General features: G+C 37.3%; 1 protein-coding gene across 1 annotated transcript; it reads right to left on the bottom strand.

Annotated features, from left to right (window-relative positions):
* Positions 1–246: 246 nt before the first annotated feature.
* Positions 247–14,569, bottom strand: LOC119909129 (clusterin-like). Its single transcript, XM_038727204.1, is given in 11 exon segments — positions 247–977; positions 2,191–2,227; positions 2,230–2,380; positions 3,659–3,885; positions 4,826–4,966; positions 5,933–6,146; positions 7,070–7,240; positions 8,166–8,336; positions 9,133–9,281; positions 9,768–9,929; positions 14,420–14,569. Coding segments are annotated over 10 exon segments (1,389 nt in total). The 5' UTR covers positions 9,883–9,929; positions 14,420–14,569; the 3' UTR covers positions 247–964.
* Between the last annotated feature and the right edge of the window lie 5,837 nt (positions 14,570–20,406).

The following is a 20,406-nucleotide window of genomic DNA, read 5'->3' as shown; positions in this document are numbered from 1 at the left end:
CGTTTTATTCTTGAGATTGAAATGGAATGAATGTAAGTTAAATGGAGAACTTCATCTTCCACCATTTTTATCGTAGCAGTTTTCAGTAGTGGTCTCCTGCTATCATTTGCAGCACAGACATGGTATGTTAAATCCATACATGAGAACTTCATTTGACAAGAGTGTTATTGACTTAAATGGCAAAGTCAACTTACAAAAGAAGCCTTAATTCAGAGGAACATCTCAATAGGAATGACAGACACTGAATGGGTTTGAGCAGGTTTTTATTAGATCTATTAGAAGTATTGCTTGATTGCTAGGCTATTGTACAGAGGGGCTCAAAGAAATCCTGAACGTAATCAATGCTATTTTCAAAAGATCAGTCCCTTTGATCAGTGATTTTAATTTCAGCAAGTCAAACACCTCAACCAACTCTGATAAAAGCTACCAGAGGGCAGAGCAGGTCATTAAAGCCACTGAAACAGCCTGAATAAACTTGCTCTAAACTTTAGTTTTCTACAAATCAAATCTTTGTTTCATAGAACCTTTGTGTAAGGAAATATCAGTTCAATCTGCGTTTGTTAGAAAGCCTGAATGCAGACAATAAACAGTTTCAGAGTGAATCATGTTTATTAACGGAAACTCAAGCATGAATCGTTAAATGTAATGGCACCTTTTTGCAAAGCCCAGCTCACGATACAAGGCCTTACTATAGACATGACAAGGCCTGTTATCTATATCTACTGAATAACTTTTCTTACAGCAGGACAAAGAGCTCTAATGTAACAATATAAATATCTGAGGTTAAACTGTGTTGTTTGTGATAGCATGACTTAAATATTGTTTCCATCAGAATCAGTGGATTGGCTCCAGGGTTTTTTCCCCAGGTGTGTTTATCGTCGGGGTTTCAGCTGTGTTTTGATGAATCCAGAACATTCTCATGTCAGCAGACAGTTCAGGTCAGGGCGCAAATGCAGCTGGGACTTTATTTGACCACACTGGAAATACAAAGAGAAGGAGATCAGAGATCGTCAGTGATTGTTTTATATCCTATATTAGGCCACAGAGCCCTAAATAGACAAGACTGAATATATCTATACATCAGCGTGAAAGTTCTTTCTTGACATTGTTAACAATAATTTGACAAAATGTAACTCAAAGTCCAGTTACTAGCTTTTCCCCATAGTAACCCACATTGTGAGGTTATAATCGCTCCTTGTGGAAGACCAGAAGATGAGGAAAAAGCTCTTTCAAAAAATCTATTATTTTAGGCTTTGAATTAACATTTCAGTTTTTTTGTTTTAGTTCAAAATCACACAAAGTCAAGCAGCTGGAATATCTTCAACCTCTTCAAGTGAAATGTCTGTTTTGAATAATGCTTTCTCATCCAGGTGAAGTTAAAGTCTGGAAATAAACACAGCAACCAAGAAGGTTTAAAGGAAAGGTTGAAATGTTGAAGCACTGCTAGCCGAGAGAAGGGAAAAGAGCTCGCATTTTGTTTTTGTTTATAAAACACAGCCCAAGTAGAGGTGAGAGAGCAGAGAGTTAAACATAACACAGGGAAGAACTACACATTTTGTGTAAAAATCCTACATTGATCATTTCTAAAATGTATAAATGCATAGTCATTAGTAGCTACATGGATCTTGTACATGTAATAGTAATTGTACAGTATTTCCCTCCGAAATGTCTGAAAAGCAGAAAGTCCCTCAAATTGGAAATACTCATGTAAAGAACCAGGACCTCATATTTGTACTACAAAACAAAGGACAGTGTAGTAAATCTGCCCAGTTATCTAGAAAATAGTAAATTCCAGAAATACTGAAACTGAATTCAAGCTTTACAAATGCTTAAAGCAATGGTTAGATATTTTGGAAAATACACTTATTTGCTTTCTTATCTTATGACATGTGTGCATGGTAAATATGAAAGCACAGCTAACTTTGCTTTGCACAGAGACTGAAAATGGGTAGAAAGCTAGCCTGCATCTGACAACAGTTGCTGGGAGCAGTGGAGAGGAAGGTTACTGGTTCCGGACAGTAAATGCCAGGCTATCTCCCCCCACTGTTCTCTATGCTAGGCTGTAGCTGTATGCTGTAGCTCAGTCTTCTCATCTAACTCTAAGCAAGAAAGCAAATAAAACTGTCCACAAAATTATCATTTTAAATTTGGTTATTTCTCCTGCTGGTGGTAGCCCTGCTCGACACTCACATGGTGGTTTCCTTGTAGCGGTCCAGAGCCTCCTGGCCACCACCTCAGAGAACTTGGGGTCGGTCCAGGGGATGTCACCTGGCACACTGATGTTCATAGGTGGAGAGTCGAAGAGCTGCACAGACACGCTTGTTTCTTCAGGCTCCTTCTTCTCCTCGTCTGGCTTCCCCTCCATGTCCTTGCAGATCACCTGCAGCACAGCGGGGTGGGGTGGGGTGGGGGGGGCGTTCATCTTAAGCAAACAGCCTAAACATATCTGCATTTCCACATAGCCAAAACTGATATACTGTGCATATGCAAATATAGTGGCTCCAATTTTGATCTTTTCACTTTATTTGTATTTAATTGGAACGCCTTTTAGCTTTTAAGTTGGTGTTAATAGCATAAAAAAACAACTTGCAAAGTGGTTATCAAGCTAAAAGTAAGGTTTATGCATGTTTTAATGTCTCGCAAAAGAGAAAACCATCATGGATTAATGGAATTGCTGCGAAGAAAACAGACCTATCACAAAAGCCGCGTTTCCACCAAAAGTACCTGGGAATTTTAAATCCCTGGATCTCTTTTCAAGGAACTAAAAACAACAAGTTTGGACCCCATATTTAGCGTAACTCCATCAGCTGTTTGCTGTAAACACACCGCTGCACGCTGGCTGCTATTTCCAACCAAGCAATCAGGCAAACATCGGCAAGACTTGTGTGTTGACTGTTGATTTTGATTTATTGGTTTGAAAACAGCAGTGGAAAAGAGAGGAGCAGTCCTAGAAAAACACCCGACATGCTTGGTTTAAACCCAGTAGCCTCTACTCCCCAATTCAGAATATTACTGCAAGGCAAGCCCCCCACCCCCCCAAAAGTACCGGTACTTTTGGAAAGTACTACCCCCTCGAGCAGTGACTTTTTGGGGGGTAAAATAAAGACCCTAGAACTAAATTTAGACCCCGGTCCCTTCGGTGGAGAAGTTCCTCCAAAGGTTTCTAGGCCCAGGGAATACTGTAGTTCCTTTGGTCGAAACGCAGCTGAAAAGAACTCTTGAAATAACCACACCATTCACAAAAAGCATGCAAACTGTTAAAAAATAGTAAGACAGTTTGTTTTAAAATTCATTTAAAGTTCATCCTGAAAGTAGGCTTTTTTGGAGATACACAGATTTCAGATTTTTCATGTTCATATTTGTCACATTTCTCACTATGCAGATCCCTCAGTAATTAAGGACATTTCTTTATCCATTGTTTGTTAATTTAGGAAAACTCCATCACTGACTACACAGCTAACATCCAATAAAAGCAGGTCACAAGTAAAAAAGATGTGAGTAATTAGTTATTTTTGGCAGTACATTTTATTATTTTATTTGCACTATTCCTACATGTACTGTATGTTTCCAGCTTCCCCAAAGAGAAAGACACAGCGCTGCAGTGAATGAGCTTAACAGATTATTTCAGCACAGCAGGACAACGGGCAGTTCCACATACCGTTTGAATCCGGAAGATGTCGTCCTTGGTGTTGGTGTCGTTTGCCAGAGACGACACCCAGCCGAACTGCCTGTTGAGCAGGTCCAGGATGGAGGAGGTGTTGAACATCTTCTCCTCGAACCTCTTCAGGAGGCTGTTGTACTGCTGAGTGAAACGCTCGGCCATGGCCAACGCTTCCTCCAGCTCCTCCTTCAGCGGGCCCTCCAGAGGTTTCTTCCCGGAGCAGTCTGTGAAGGAAACAGGTTGAATAACATCATCATGGAGTCACATTAGAAAAATCCCTTAACTGACTACACTGGGCTTGTACCAATTAAAAGGACATTAACATTTGTTTTATTGTATGATTCTTTATATAGTTTGGCATTTTGATCACGTCTGACCAAAGACTTTTTTCTGTGGTGTATTTTAAACCATGAGCTGCAGCGTCTATAGTTCATGTCTGGTTGTTTTTATTTTTTTGCATGTTGTGTTGCTCTGATAAAAACATCCCCAGATCATCACTCAGATCTCCATATCTGGGTTCCTGCTGGAAGAGGCTGCATGAAAGAACACACGAGGACCTCACTGCACTGGACCTCACAGGTCTCACTGGTTTTAGGATGTATTTAATTTGTTACGGCTGTATGTGTTTCCCTGCGCTGTGTCCATGTTCCTTTTCTTTCCTCTAGTTCTGCCCCAGGAGTGCTCCAGCTAATTACTGAATGAGGTCCACCTGGCCCTGGAAGGCGGTCTTTAAAAGCTCCTGTACCAGCATCTGAAGGAGGCTTTTTGATTTGGGACTGCTGCTTGCTGCCTCTCAGCTGGAGCATTTTGTGTTATGTTCTTGTGTGTTTTTGCTGTTCTTGATTTATTGTGTTATATTAATAAATCCTACTGATTTGGTTGTTTTAAAGGTGTTTAAACCTGTGTTTAGTTCAGTTTAGTTTGCCTCATGTAGCCACCAAAGGGTGGGGCGTAACAAATTATAAAGGATATTATTCATATTTTATTTTTATTTAATGTATTTTTCCCTCAGTATTGCTTGTTAGTTATTTCTTTTTGCTGCCTATATATATGTTACACATTTTCAAATGTATATACTCATTAATCTTGTCTCCATATTTTGGATTAATACTATTGGTTACAACATCAAATTTAAAATAAAACAATAACCCAGAGTTATCTCACCAATATGCTGGATGTCTCTGCATTTCTGACACTCGTCACGGAACTTGATGCAGCCGGCTGAGTTACGGCGAATCTCTCTGCAGGTCATCCTGCCGTTGCCGAAAGGTTTGGTGATGACAACATCCTCATTCATGCTGCCGTCTGCGACAATACACAAAAATACAGTTTGGAAGTTTGTTTTTATTTTGTCAATTCCCAACCTAGTGTCTCCCAAGTTAACATGTATGGTTTGAAACTATCGGAAAAACTCTGCAGGTTATCGCTCACAAATCCACTTTCTTACACCCCTTAAAAAAAATCTCTGTGAAGCTTCGGTGATCCCTAGTAGGGGTCGGGACTCCTAGGTTGGCAACCAGTCTAAAAGATCTGCAGGTCAGTATTCTGGTAATGAGGTTTCAAAACAACAAATTAACATTTGCATTTCTTTAAAAAGGCCTTTGAAGAAATTAAATACCCAATCACCACTTTAATTTGCTGTACAGTGTGTATTTGTCCATCATATCTTGTGACTTTTAACTTGTTAGTTTGTACTTTAATGGGAAAGATCTTCCAGACAGTTCAAGGTAATGCGGCAGATTTTTTACCGATGCATCTACAGTTTGGATGCAGGTGGTTCTGGCTTCTTTTAAGCTCTTTTTGTTCTTTCACATTACTTTGAAAACCTCGCACAGTATAGTACTAAATGTTAGATGTCTTTTATAGCCAATGCCCTTAACAGAAATTTTATAATATAACTAACTTTAAAGTAACTAAATCACCAGTGCAAACAGCTTCAAAGTTCAGTTATTTTGTTATTATATCCTGCATAAGACATAATTTAAATGTTTAAAAATGATCTTTTTGGACCTTAAAGTGCAGTAATATCACGATAAACAGTCAAAAGATAACTAAAATAGACTGAGTTTAAGACTCCCACTTATGGATCACTGGTGTGCACTTGGAAAAAGTCACAGCATACTACAGTAGATTGATGTTTTCCCCACGTTTGTGTGAATCCAGCTACAGTTTCTATCAGCCAAACATCCTGCAAACCCAACACAAGCTTTCTGAATATTAAGTCAACAGGGCATCTATAGTGATTTAAGTACAACATGTCAGAAAACTTGCCCTCATTAGGAGGTGTGTCTGAGTTGATGTCCATCATGGAGCCCATAGAACTGAAGAAGTTCCTGCCCATGCCCATCATAGGGGAGAACAAACTCTGGAAGTTGTGTAAAGGATTGTGGAATACAGAGCGAATGCTCCTGGCCCGGCGAGTGTACTGTCCCAGGAAATTGGGAAGAAAGAACACTGGAGGGTTGTAATGCACATGATCAGCCACCTGAGAAACAGCAATGACACACAGAGACACAGCTGATGATGTTGTAGTTGTGAACCTCTTTGTTCTGTGAGTGTACTGTTTGAATATCCATAATAAGGATTTACCCTAGTTTTGTTCTGAGATTCATCTTTAAAGCTCTACTAAGCTTCCAAATCTTGCAATTATGGCACATAATTCAATTAATTAATTGATTCTTTTGACTACTTTGAGGGCGGCAGAACAAGCTGTAAATACTACGTCTGAGATACTTGTACTTTACTTAAGTTTTTATTTTGACAGACAGAGTCCGACTATTAATATAAAACAAAACAAAACATAATACAAAACTTATAGATTGTGATGTATTATTATAGATTAAGCTACACAGCAGTACATAAAGTAGTTCGAAAATACCTATTTTACCTGCTGCAACATTAGAGATGCTAACACTAATTGAATCGCTGATTAAAATGCAATACAATAAAATATACATTATTCTGAAATTGGCCATTTTGCATAATGAGTACTTTTTAGTACGTGTTATTGCTTAAACAGTTTTATGGCTTTTATGCTCCTTACCTAATTCTCACTTGATTTATTACCTAAACACTTTCCTAATCAGTATATTGTCTCAATCGCTAGTTTCAAGTCTTCTTAAATACAACATGATATTCATTTTTGGTCCCATTTACCGTAAAATACATAATAAAGCAGGGCATGCTTTAGGGCGGGGCTACCTTGACGTGTTTTCAGTTCACGGAAGTTAATTGTTACATTGTCGTCGCCTAAAAATGTCTTGTTCAGCAGCCGGTTGTACTAAAAGACACTCTAAGGAGTTCGCTGTTAACTTTTATTGTTTTGCCAAAAGTAGCATCCCAATTAATATCACCTGAATTACAGACGCACCTTACTAACAAAGCTAATCTAGTACATTTAAAAAGTACCTTCATGCTGTCTGTGAATATGCTGTCCACACCGTCAGCCATCACTGTGTATTTTTCCTCCAGGTTCTTGAATTCTTTGCTCTGCCGCTGTCCCTCCCGCTCCAGGACGTCTATCTTCTCCCCGTTGATCCAGATGGAGAAGGGTGATGTTCTGTTTAGAACGTCCTCCAGCTGCAGATACAAGGAGTGAAGAAGGCGGAGACAGGGAGAGAAACGGTGTTGTAGTAGGAGTGATTGTGTTTCATGTTATGTGTTTCTGGTAGGATTTTGAGGGCTGATGTATTTGTGTATTTACAGTATCATTAAATATGACACTTTACATATCAATGATATGCTTGTTTCTTTGTCATTTTTCAAATTATTTTATACTTGTCAGGAGAAGACACCGAATCCAAAGTTACTACTTATCATCAGTGGTGGGGGGAGGAGGGGGTAGTACTCAGTATGGCACTTGGGGGATGTTTGTGTTGGCAAAGCAGTTGTCAAGTTGTTAGTCTGTTGATGTTGTTGGTCTGACATTTGCTATATGACACAAAATTAAAAAATTTTGCATGAAAAATAAGAAACGATTATCAAAATAGTTGGCAGTTAATTTTCTGTCAATCAATAAATTGACTAATTGTTTCAGCTCTACTTTTGTTTTGTGTGTGAAAATATTAATTTGTAACTAACTAAAGCTGTAAAATAATTGTAGTTGAGTAAAAAGTACAGAATTTCCCTCTGAATTGTAGTAGAATTGAGTAGAATCAGAAAGTGGCACGAGAAGAAATCTGAGTACCTCAAAGTACTGTATTTGAGTATAAATATACTTAGTTACATTACACCACTGATCATCATTAACATATTTGTGCATACTTGAGTTAAAAGGAAAGTTGCATGACTGTCACTGTCACACTTAAGGGATTTCTATAAAGAACCAGCAATACTGATTAATTCTCAAAGCAATAAGTAATCAATGAAACTGCATTATATCCTTTATTTTAAATATATATTACATTATATCCTTTATAGACAATACCATTGTATGGATCATAATCAAACGCTGATATAAATAATCTATTATGAGTATATGTGTGTGTACATGTGATGGTCTGACCTGGCGTCCCACCAGTCCAGATCCGCTGCTGCATGTCCGGGAGTAGTATTTAACGCAGGTGTTCTTCAGACAAGGCTTACATTCCTCCCACAGAGACTTCATGGTCTCATTGCAGACCTCTTCCTCCTGCTCCAGCTTGGCTTCCATCTCCTGAGCTGTACGGATCGCTTCCTGCAGCGAAACAGAAACAAAGATTGAAAGAGGCAGGCTTTTACTTTAGTGGGATCATTAGAAGTTAGCGTTCATTGCTAGTTATGGCATCACATTTCCTTGGGATGAAATGCCAGTGAAACAGTTCTCAGATTCTCTAGGTTAGAACAAAATGACTGTAAGATAATTAAATATATCTAATATATTTAGCCTTATTTGGTTTTAAGATTGCTTTACATATAATGACAGAAACCTCTTACTACACCTGTTAAACTGCCAAACTGACTGTATTACTACTTGATAACATTCGGTAGGATTTTTCACACTTCTCTGTCACCAAGAAAGTGGGCACTGTTGTCAGAGCTGATCAGACAACAACAATAATCTTTAAACAAACAAATATTTCTGCAAACATTTGTAGGAATTCAGCCCATTTTGTCAGGAAATGGGGGAGATGACCTGCCTGGCAAAAACCAAAATGTTTTCCATTTAAAATTTTCACTTGTTAAAATAAAATATATAACATTTCAGTTCTTCCAGTTGCTTATAAGAGAGGTATACACACTGGATGTAGTGCTTTGCAATCATTTTACAGTTTTACTCTGCTTTGCCAAAAAAAACTCTTCACCAATCAGTAGCCAACTATATTGGGACAAAATAAGCCCATTTGTTTCCCAGTGCATCATATCTTAACAACAACTGTATCATGTTTGAAAAATGAATCTAAATCCATTGATTATTAGGAAATTCTATAATATAAAGAAACACTGTCTCAGTCTGTCGTTATTGCTGATGTCTCACACAAACATGTTTCTACCTCTTTCTGCAGCTTGGTCTCCTCCAAGGCATCCACAAACTTCTTGTGGTCCTCGGAAGACTTCTGCATCACACTCTTCATCTCCTTCACTCCGTTAATGGCATTTTCAATCTGTTTATCCAGATACTTCCCTCCCTGGAGTGAGAGCTCTGTAAAAAATTACATATCGCATTTTCTCTGCAGGTGTATTCATGTAACAGGCTGCCTCTTTGACCGAACTGATTATTTTTTCATTACAAAGTAAATTCTAAAATATATGAAGGGTATTTTTTTGTACAAGTTTATTTACACTATGTATAAGCAAAATGCCCTTTTACTCTGTTCTGCAACCCCTGGCACTGCCACTTGACCTAATTTCAATTTTGAGCATTTTCATTCAAACTCGAATTCAATACCCGTTATTCTAGACCGCTTTATGGTATTTTTCTTTAATTTTGCAAAATTTTGTCATTTCAATGAAGGTGGTTTAAGAACCTCCTCATCCAAATTACAAAAATATATTTCTATTAATAGTGATATCCTGCCATTGAGATCTCTGAGATCCACAGACAAAAATGAAAAATCCACAAACAATTTGTTTTTTTATAATTACGTTGAACTGACACAAAGTTTGAAGCAGGTGCGGTGAGACTTACCGGTAAGATCTTCTTTTGAAGGAGGAACAATGCAGTTGACTGAAGCCAGAAGTAGGGCCACAGCAGCCAGAGACTTCGACCCCTTCTTCTTCAACATCATCATCATCATTAACATCCTCTCTGACTCTCACAGGGCCAGCAGGCAATGATGAGAAAAAAAACCTGACAAACAACAGACATGAACACACAGGTTTAGTCCAAACTCCTCCTGACTGTTGTAATGTTTTGTAATGTCCCTACACGTCCACTAGAGGGCGACATGAGCTGTAAAGGAAGCTGACCGAGAGCTACGCAGTAAAAAATGATCATGCTTGCTCAGCAGTTTTCCGCCCTTACAGAGCATAACATAAAAATAACCGCACTGATCAATACTAATAAATAATTCAAACTCATGTCTGCTGAATGAATCATTTCCCCCGTCTCCAGTTTCATTCCATCAGCAAGGACATTATCATAGAACAGACCTCAGATCAGTGTTTCCTGTGACTTTGACCACCTGTGCCTTTCTAAAACATTATATAAGGAGAACAGCAGGCCCTTTCTCTGTTTGCCCATTTTTTCTGCTGCTTGATCAGCTGCCCATGTATTCAATTTTGACAGCTTCAACATAACACGAGATAAAGACAGAGGGATAAAGTCATCAGACAGATGGGCTGCCCTTCTCTTTGCTTTTCTCAGCCAGAATAAATCTCTCTCTGCGGGTCTACGCTCTGTTGATCATTTCTGCTGCCAGACACAACCCTCCCTTTTCCTCTAAATACACAGCATGATGATGTGCACCAATATATCCATTGTCAAGCAAAGTAATGACATTATTTTAATGTGCAAAAAGTTGGCCAGTCATCAAAAGTAGAATGAAAAACACAGCGTACAAACTATAGACAAACATTGAAAGTTTCATTCTAAAACCTTGGTTATTAATCTGCTGCTGTAAGAGACTCCACCCTCCTGGGTTCAGGCTTTCCACCAGGTTTTGGACCCCGGACTGGGAAACAAAAGGGGCCCAGCTAATTATAAGGGCCCGACAATTCCCACGTGGAACGTGATCATATGACGTCATCGCCTATTCCGCAGTGAATAGGTCTATTTTTGACGGAAGCTGTTTCAACCCTTGTACAGGGCAGATCGAACCGGGCAGGATATAAAACTACCTCGTGGTGACTCCCGATCATAAAACAACAATAAACACGGTTAAAACAGACAAAAAAAGTAACCATTTAACTACATAGCCAACTTAATCATAGTAGAAGTACAAAAATGACAAATTAACAACTCAATAACATGGGCAGGCTACACGCTAGGCTGCTGAAACGCTTCTGAGGATGGAACAAAATCTTAATTTTTTCTGAGCTAGATTTGCATTTGGCACTTCAGCTGCTGTCCGTGGTGCTGATCAAAGGCTGAAGGTCTACAATTGTGTGGAGCCATTGTGTGTCTGTACCTATCGTGTACACGAACAGTTTAGAGTTGTGTTTCTGTCCACTTGGTGAATGCAAGTCCAACATTCACTCTCCTTTTAGCTCTGTTTTTGGTCTCCACCAACTCCTGAGGGAAATATCTGGCTCTTCAGCAGCTAAATGCTCCACTATGTTCACCAGCTAGTCGCTAACTTTGTCCGTACAGTGGATTTATCAGAGTTTTCCAACTAAAAACAGTTGCCTGATGCTGCTGCTGGAAACAAAGCTGATGAGAGCCTTGAGACTGAACCAAAACAGTAAACTTGAAGGCCGTAAAACAACAATGAGCTGAAAGATACTAAACCACTCTTTTATATGACACGTATTCATTTAATTCATTGTTAATGTAAAAATATTCATCCTAGTAGCTTTAAATAAATACATGCATACTTTTGGCCATATAATTAAGTTTTAGAAGGTCATATCATCCAAGTTAAGAGGGATGTTGTTGACCCAGATGGAATAAAGTTATGTTTACTGTCAAGAAAACAAAATAAATGTTATGTAACTTAATTTTTTAGATTAGAAAGCGCTTGTTCATCCCCTCCTCAGTGTTGTTTGTGCAGTCACCTGCTCGCCCACTATCTCCTGTTCCTATGGAAACGAGCAAAGTACAGAATGTACAGCATCTTTTTGCATCATATTTGGTGTAAAGCTGTCCAATCAACACAAATAATTTATAACTTTCACATTACTTTGTTATTTGACCTCTTAACATACACACTTTCCCCCATTTTATTCTACATTGTCTGACAGTTACACACACAGTTTATTCATTATTGGCTTCTTTAAACTTCATCGAGGCTGTACTCAAGTTCAAATCAAGTTTTCTATGCATCATTTTAACCAGTACACTCTTACCCCATTTCAGCCCGTCATATTTGGTGTCTTTGGAAACTTTTCGATCCCTAATACAATTTAAACATAATCAGTTAATGTACTGATTATATAACCTCTACCAATATCTGTGATTTTAATCTGCAGTGAAAAACAGAACGAAATGTCACCAACTGTTCCAAACCCTGTAGGACAGGGCGCCCACCTGGGGGATAAAAAGTCCCATTTCTCCTGTGCTAATGTGTTCATGAGTTTAACACATACGGTGCAGCAAACTGCAGCAGCTTTCACAATGGGGTCAATATCCATGCGACAATAAACCTCTTGCTTAATTACAACATGCCAGTTACTGGAAGGTTCGTAAACAGGGAATGACTGCCAACAGCGAGATCTTTTCTTAATGAGAAAAAAAAAGTAGACGTGCAGAGAGAGAGAGGAAACATTGTGGAGAAAAAAAAACAAAGCCAGAGACAGTCAGAACGGTTGACAGAGAGAAAGTTAAACAAATAAAAAGGAAAGGAGAAATAATTTACAATGCGCAAGTTGAGCTACATTATTTGCTCAATAGCAGCTGCCGGATCCTGATTACACAACCAAAGAATGCAAACCGACCAACAGGCCTTTAGTCCAGATGTTGCCAGCAAGACCTTCCAGAAAGTTCAGCTGTGCGTAGTGAAATGCGGTTCTACGTAAAACATCTGTCCGCTATGAAACACATTGTCCTTTCAGGCAACCACATCTGCATCATGTTGAGTGGTTTATTTTAGTCCATATATAAAGTTATATATAGATATCACTGTACATTATATTGTTATTATTGTATTTTATATTGTAGTATATACTTCTATATCACAATATTTCATTTCTTTACAGTAAATATTTCATAGCATTATAATATTATTGTTTAGTGTGTATATTACACATACTGCAATATATTACATATAAGATGATATAGTATAATTTCAGTACCTTTTAAGCAAAAATTATAAAACTTCAATGGTTCCAGCTTCTGTCCTTGTTCTAAATGTGAATACTTGCCTGTTTTTTTGTGGTTTATGATAATACATTATCTATCTTATATCTATATATCGTCCTCTTGGCCTCAGGGAAATTTTGGTGACCATTTTATACTAATAACTGACATTTTATAGACCAAACAATTAATTAAATTATCAAAGTTAGTTGCAACAACTCTTTAATATATTATTACATATGTTATTATATATACTTCATCATAACTGCCAGAGTTGCACTTCTGGATATCTTTGCACAAATATTTGCACAATTCATTAATATAGTCTGATGTACTCTAATGTACTCTATTGTGTTGTTTACTATGGTTGTATACAGCTTTTTTAATGTAATTTTCTCTAATTCATCATTTTATTTTTCATTTATTTCTTTTAAGTAGTTCTTTATCTGTTTGTTTGTTTTGTTTTTTTTTTTTTTTTACCTCTAAGCCCATACCTTTATTTGTATCTGTTGTATTAACATTTATACATCAGCTGATAACTGTAAGTTGCTGATGCTTGTGTTTACTATTAATTAATGCTCCGTCTGCTTCTGTGCCATTCTCTCTGTTAGAAGCTCAAACGACTTTCCCAGAGCCAGAATAAGAAGGTAAAATTAACTAATCTGGATCATCTGGGCTCCATTTACACCACATGGGACACTGGCATGGGACCTTTTGGCCTCATTTTAAGTGTTTGGGGATTTTTGCACCCAACGGATTCCCTTGTCATATGGTTATGGAGAAATTAAGGTCAGTTATAAACTAGAAAATGTACAAGAAAATGGGAACATATATATAAAAAACATAGCTATTCTACAGCAGATTTGCATGATTATTAGAATAGTACAAGTGAATGCTGTTTAACTGCATTTAAAACCCAACCTGCATGTCTCCTCTATTCCTTCACTCAACACTGTCAACAGTGTCAGATAGACACAGCAGTAGACATACATGTTTACATTCCTGTTTTGCAGTTAGCATTGCAGCTGAGTCTGCCTGTGTTTATAGCCTAAAGTATGACGTCATCTACCCTAATCCAGTTGTTTTGTTCCAAAGATGGAGGTCACACCCATGAGTAAGCAATATAAACAGCAGCCATGCAGTCAGCATTTCTGCATAAAGAAAAACAACTAAAGGAACCAACATTTTAATATAGCCTATAAATTAGTAAGAAATGTTTAAAGAATTGACATTCAATAAGCTTAACCAGGGAACTGCAGCTGATGTTTTGAACTAATTTATCATTATAAAACTGCTTTGTACATAAATAGACAATATTTCTTCTGAGCATCACGAGCTGCAGACTCTGAAATAAAAAAAATAAAATCAAAGCCCCTCTGACTCACCTCTGTTTGTTTCCTGAGACTCCAGATCGTCTGAAGCTGCTTCTGTCTCTCTGCGGCTCGTATTTATACCGCTGGATAACGGGGATGGTGCAGGCATGTGATTCACTGACCAAACACGCTGCCCCGCCGCAGCTACTGTCACGCTGCAGCAACAAAAGATAATTTCCTGTATTAGGCTTCAAAATAAATCTTTATCATCAATGTTTCTTTCAAAGTTTGGACAAAAACTGCCATTTGTTGTAAACATGGTAACTGTGTTTTCTCATGTGGCATTAAAATCTTGTAAAGTTATCAAAGGAATAGTAAAAGTAGTTTTCTTCTCCTTGCCTTATCAGCACTGTTTTAAATATGAAGCATATGTTAGCTACCCTGTTAGCTTAGCTTTGCAGCACTTCTAAAGCTTGCCATATGTCTTGTTTGATTAATCTTTAGCCTACCTAAATAAAGTTTAAAAAGACAATTCGGCATTTTTATGTAGGCTACTTGCAAAATCTTTTTCTTCTTAGGACTAGGATGGTCAATGTGGTTTATTTATATATATATATTATATAAAATAAAATAATAATTGGTATCAATCCTTTTAACTTACTCTTGGCAAGAAAGCCAATAAGCATAGTTCCCATAGTGTCAACCTACTCCTTTAAATGCAGGGTCTATTTAGTGAGATCGATAAATAATAATAATATAACTATGTGAGGCATGTAGGTGTATCAGTGCAAATGGGAATGAACAAGATTTTCATAGAAGAAAATTATCCACCTTGGAAAAGAGTTTTTAGCAAGTATAGCTGACTTGGAAAAAATGGAAGGAGGAAATAATCAAATTCAGAAAGAGGTCAGAGAAATAAAAAGTAAGGCAAAGAATCATTATGAAGCCTAGTTATTTGCTTTAAAAAAGCCTCAGGGATGTTTACCTAACACAATATCTTTTCAGAACATTAAGTTAATTTCATAAAGTAAAATATGCTAAGTAACACATTTGTCCATACTATATAATAATAATCAATAATATTATTACTAATAACATCATAGTTTTGAGCTGACATGTGTAAATTAATAGTTATAGTAATATTTTTAATAACTGTTGATGCCTGAAAATCACATGGTGTTTAAATGTCACATCTGTTATAGAACACTGATGATAAAACAAGTACTCACAACACATTCGAGCAAATCTAAAAGATGTTTTTGGAAAGTAACTGTAGAGAAAACAAAAACATTTTCAGTATGTAATTGATTTTTTAATTAATATGTAACAAAAATAGTGCCATTTTGCAGTAAGATGATAAAAAAGGAGCCTACATATGTCTATACAGTATATCCTGTTATGTCTGTGCTAGTTTCACACTATGTTATGTATTGTAAATTATGTGAAATATACATAATTATGTATATTATCTTGCTATAACTATATCTAAACTTATATCTATATAAAGGCTTGGTCTTCTGTCAAGAGAAAACATCTTATTTTCTTTTCACTCAGCCTACCTTATATATTTTATTTGAATTGCTTTACTTAACATAAAACTAGTAATTAAGCTATGGTTAGTTTGTCCCTTTCCTCCACTGTACAAAAAAAACTTGCTTTTATTTTGAAATCCAAATGCAATTTCTTTTTAACTCTACCTTACTTGACATGAGCCTGAGGACTTTTCCAGAAGTTTTGTAATTTATTGGCAGCAGTGCTCAGAGCTGCTGAGGGGAAAGACAAAATTTGATTCATCCTGAGGGTGATTCAGCATATAATAATTTCAGTTTCACATTTGTTTATCTGTAGTCCACATTATATTTACAGTCTCAAAACAGATGTACAGACACACATAGCCTAGGCTAACAATACAGATAATTACACAGTTCATACATTGATAGCATGTGTTTAGCAAAGCCTTAAATATAGTATTCACTAATACCTTAATTTACCTTCATGCCGGAGTGTGTATGTGTCTGTGTGTGGATGTGTTGCTTTACAAATAAAATGACAAACAAAACTCCTATACAGTCATACTTTTATTATCAACTGTAGCACGTTTACAGTTTTGTTTTTATATTTTTCAAGGTTTTAAGAGGCTCCAAACATGTTTCACAGAACACATTTACGCTTCGTAGATGTAAGTAATATCATTAACAAAGGCTCTACTGTGTTTATGTGTCCCAGTGAGCCAATTCCAACAAGCCATGCATAACACCATGACCCTGATTACAGTGCAGCCATCTTTGATGTTATTAATTACACATGCACTTTTCCTGCTTTTACAAGTCAAAATATTTTAGCATATCTTTAAATAAAACAGTAATCCTAATCTTAAAAAACAGACTGTTTCATCTCTGTTAAAACTGCAGAAGGGTGTGGGAGTTACTGACAAAATAATAAAGTAATCATAATCTACAATTATTAATCTACCATCTGTTAATGAAACCTCCCTGACAACCATATCCAAATTTGGTAGTTGCAATTTTCTCGGTTGAAATCAAGGGTAAAGTGTTACTGTGTTTCATTGTTGAGCAAAATAAATCACTTGATTATCAGTAAAGAAAGCATTGCCACAATCTTAGCTCCTAAAAGGTTTGGATACATGGTTTTCACATGCTGAGTTGTATCCCCAACAGCTTGGAGGTCACATTATGTCAGACCTTCAGACTGAAAATCCGCCTGCACTAACGAGTACTGTTACTTTCTGTGAGTGTGAGGAGACTTTTGGGACAAAAGGGTTAAAGAAATGAGTCCAGCACCTGTCACATCAAGTATTGTTAATACTGATGTATCTTTAAACAAAACAGTAATCCTTCAATCCCATTAACAACAAGTGAGGACTGTGTCATCTGAGGGGATGGAGGTTCCAGTAAATCACACACGCTTTCATGCACTCACACAGATTCCTTAGCTCTTTGTCAGCAGCAGTCCTCTCTGCAGAGCTGTGATCTGTCTGTGAATCTAGCCGCAGTCTTGTTCTTGCAGCTGAAGCATGTCCAAACAAACTTTAACAAAGTTTACTCCAAAACTAAGGCGCGTTTTTGAGGGATCTGGCCTTGTCTGGATTTGTCCTTCAGTGCAAAAGCAAAATGTGACACTAGGTGGCAGGAACTCCTTTTTTATACAGTGCATTATTCTTCCTAGAACTCCCATCACTGTAAACAGTATTTTACTGTGTATTTTCAATTGGTTTCTATGTGTTAAATATTTCTATTCTAGTGCCCAGTACTTACAAAAAATCTCTTTTTATGTCCAATTATTAAAACTTGTGCTTTGAGACAGTAACTTTGGAAGTGGGCTTCTTCCTTTGGTAACCTGCTCTACTTCCAGCTTTCTGCTTTCGGCTGCCTTTAATCTTTAAATATTTAAAAATGTATATTTAAATATTTTAAATTTACTGAAACTATGACAGTGTTGCTGTGTGAAAATATCTCATGCTGACATGTGGCTGGGTAAAACATATTTAATATAAGTATAAGAGGATACATCGCTTTATTATTTAAGGCGTCATGAGTATATAGAGAGGTGAAGAGGTTAGGTCTGGTAAGGAGGATTAGGTAGATGGAGGCCCGATGCACTTCAACAGAATGAAAATCTTGTTTAATTAGACTTAAAGGTATTTTAATATAATTTAGCAATGTGCTATACAAACACAAAATAAACATACTAAAACGCTGCCATTTGTTTTTAAGAAAAAGGTGTCTTACATATTAATGGATAACAATCTGTTGGTATTGTTGTCCATTTCCTTTGGAGTTAGTAGTGATGTCAAAAAGTATAACGAGATAAGTTCACTGCAATTCATAATCGCATTAGCAGGTCCGTGAATGTTACAATGTTATGACTTGCTTGCATGGTGCAACCATGTGTTTCTGTGTTGACTGGGGAGAAGATGTCTTTTTAAATTAAACTCTTGTACAAAAAATGTTAAAGCAAAATAAACTTGAGAGAGAAATGTTGATCTGGAACTGCTCGTCTAATTATGTGATAGTTCTCCACAGCTCAAGTGCGTTGACCTCTATAGGTCACTGGATTTTACAGCATGTGCTGCATGCAGGAAATCTGCTGTATGGCTGAACAGATGATCAGTGTATATGTGGAACAAGAACAGTAGGATGTCCCGTTTTCTGTAAGAGGTAAAGTGACAAGGAGACCCAACATGTTCCAGCAAGAAAATATTGAAATCGGTGAAAAAGCATCCTCTTTGTAAAGCAAAAGGGGTTTTGAAATGTTGGGAAATGTGGTCCTAATTAGCACAAAACACGAGCACAACAACAGCTGTTTTTAGATATTCTGGGGAAAGTCCAAGTAGTCACAAGTTATGAAAAGCCAGCTGCAAGTCAAGGTGCAAGTCTTGCTGACCATTAAAACTACACCACATTTGGTCTTTAAAAGTGTTAGAGAGCTGAGATGATGTCCTTAGAGCTATGTAACAAACACATTAAGTGACTAAGTGTGTAATAGTTCTCTGTTGCTTATATTTTACTCTTCTGGTAGTTAACTGGGTCAGACTTGAATATTTTTGCTTGTATGAGAGTGCTTCACAAATTTAGAATTGCACTCCTCTAACAGAACCAGGACATCGTCTTTTTGATTCCTCATATTCTTTGTTCTTGTTAAAACATTGGCGCCTACATTACCCAGTATACAATGTGACAACTTTATTGGAGATTCAGGTGTGTAGCAGCTAATGTAGCCACAAGTCTGTAGCCTTAAGCAGAGCTATGGAGTGGGCTACAGACATCTGGATGCTTTTTTCAGTGAAAAGGGCAGACCACACATTGGGCCAGGCAGACAAAGTTAGCAACTAGCTTGGTTGCTAACCTTGAGCCAGATCGATATTAAAGCTGGGGGTGATAACGTTGGGGAAACTAGCAACTTGGAGACAACTTGCCCTTCAGGCATTCCTCTAAAACACATTTTTCTGTGCAGTGAGTGCAGCTGAGAGTACGGGCAGGCAGGTAAGAAGGCAGGTAAGCAGTGCTTATTACAGTCCAGTGACAGACACAGATACCGGATACCTTTTTTCATTTTTGTTTCAGAGCATATTATTAATTGACTGTTTTCTCAATGTAAAGAGGATTTCAACTAATATATTACAAAATGATTCTGAAATAAATTGCCTACCCCAGCTTTAAAGAGCCAGAGCCAACTGTTTGCTAACATGTTAGTCATTGCTTGTTTTTGCTGCCTCTGCGTGGCCAAAAAAGTTACTGCAGCCAGGTTTAAATCTGGCTTGTCTTAAATCTCAAGTCTACTGCTCTCTCGTACTGGCAATACCACTGATGTGAGATAAAGGTTACCAACCATCGACACAACTTCTGTAATTATGACAAGTACTTACTAGATGGGACACAAAAAGATTAACTAATGATGAAATAATTAGTTGATGGTAGTTTTGTGGCTGAGTTTATCAGGAAGGATTCATGAAGAAAGCGGTCAGCATGTCAATTCACAGATATTAATGAAGTAATAATTACCTGATGATTCACTAATATAGTATCTCTCTGTCAGTTCTCTAGTAAATCATCATTATCTACTACATAGCCCTTGGTTTGGAGATATTCACTAACTACTTCTACGATTAATTAATTATCAGGTAATTTCTGATTCATTCCTCGCTCGTTCCTTAGTACTTACTTACAATTTTGTGTACTGTATTGTACCGTAAGTGTTACCCTAATTCCTTTGTTTGAGTTCCTTTGTTTCAGTTACTAGTCTGACAGTAACATATGTGTGTTTAAAAATGTTACATGGCAGCAACTTCCATGAGTTAGATTTTAGTGCACATGTGGAACTATAACTTGTTGGCCTTGAGGTATGTTCAGCTTGTGTTGCTCAGTGTTGACAGTTTACCAGCAGCAGATCCGCTGTGACTAAGATAATTATCTGTTGCGTGACACTTGTGTTTTGCTCCACTCTGTCAGTGTGTGTGTGTGTGTGTGTGTGTGCATCATGTGCCAAGCTGCTCCAGTGTTAAATTGGCCAACTAGTGAATTGAAACCATGTAGGTCTGC

This window comes from Micropterus salmoides, unplaced genomic scaffold (genome assembly GCF_014851395.1).
Source record: "Micropterus salmoides isolate LMB-PRFRI ecotype aquatic unplaced genomic scaffold, ASM1485139v1 Ms_hic_scaffold_18, whole genome shotgun sequence".
NCBI lineage: Eukaryota > Metazoa > Chordata > Actinopteri > Centrarchiformes > Centrarchidae > Micropterus > Micropterus salmoides.
The sequence above is the reverse complement of the archived record's forward strand: the minus strand, read 5'-3'. Positions and strand labels throughout refer to the sequence as shown.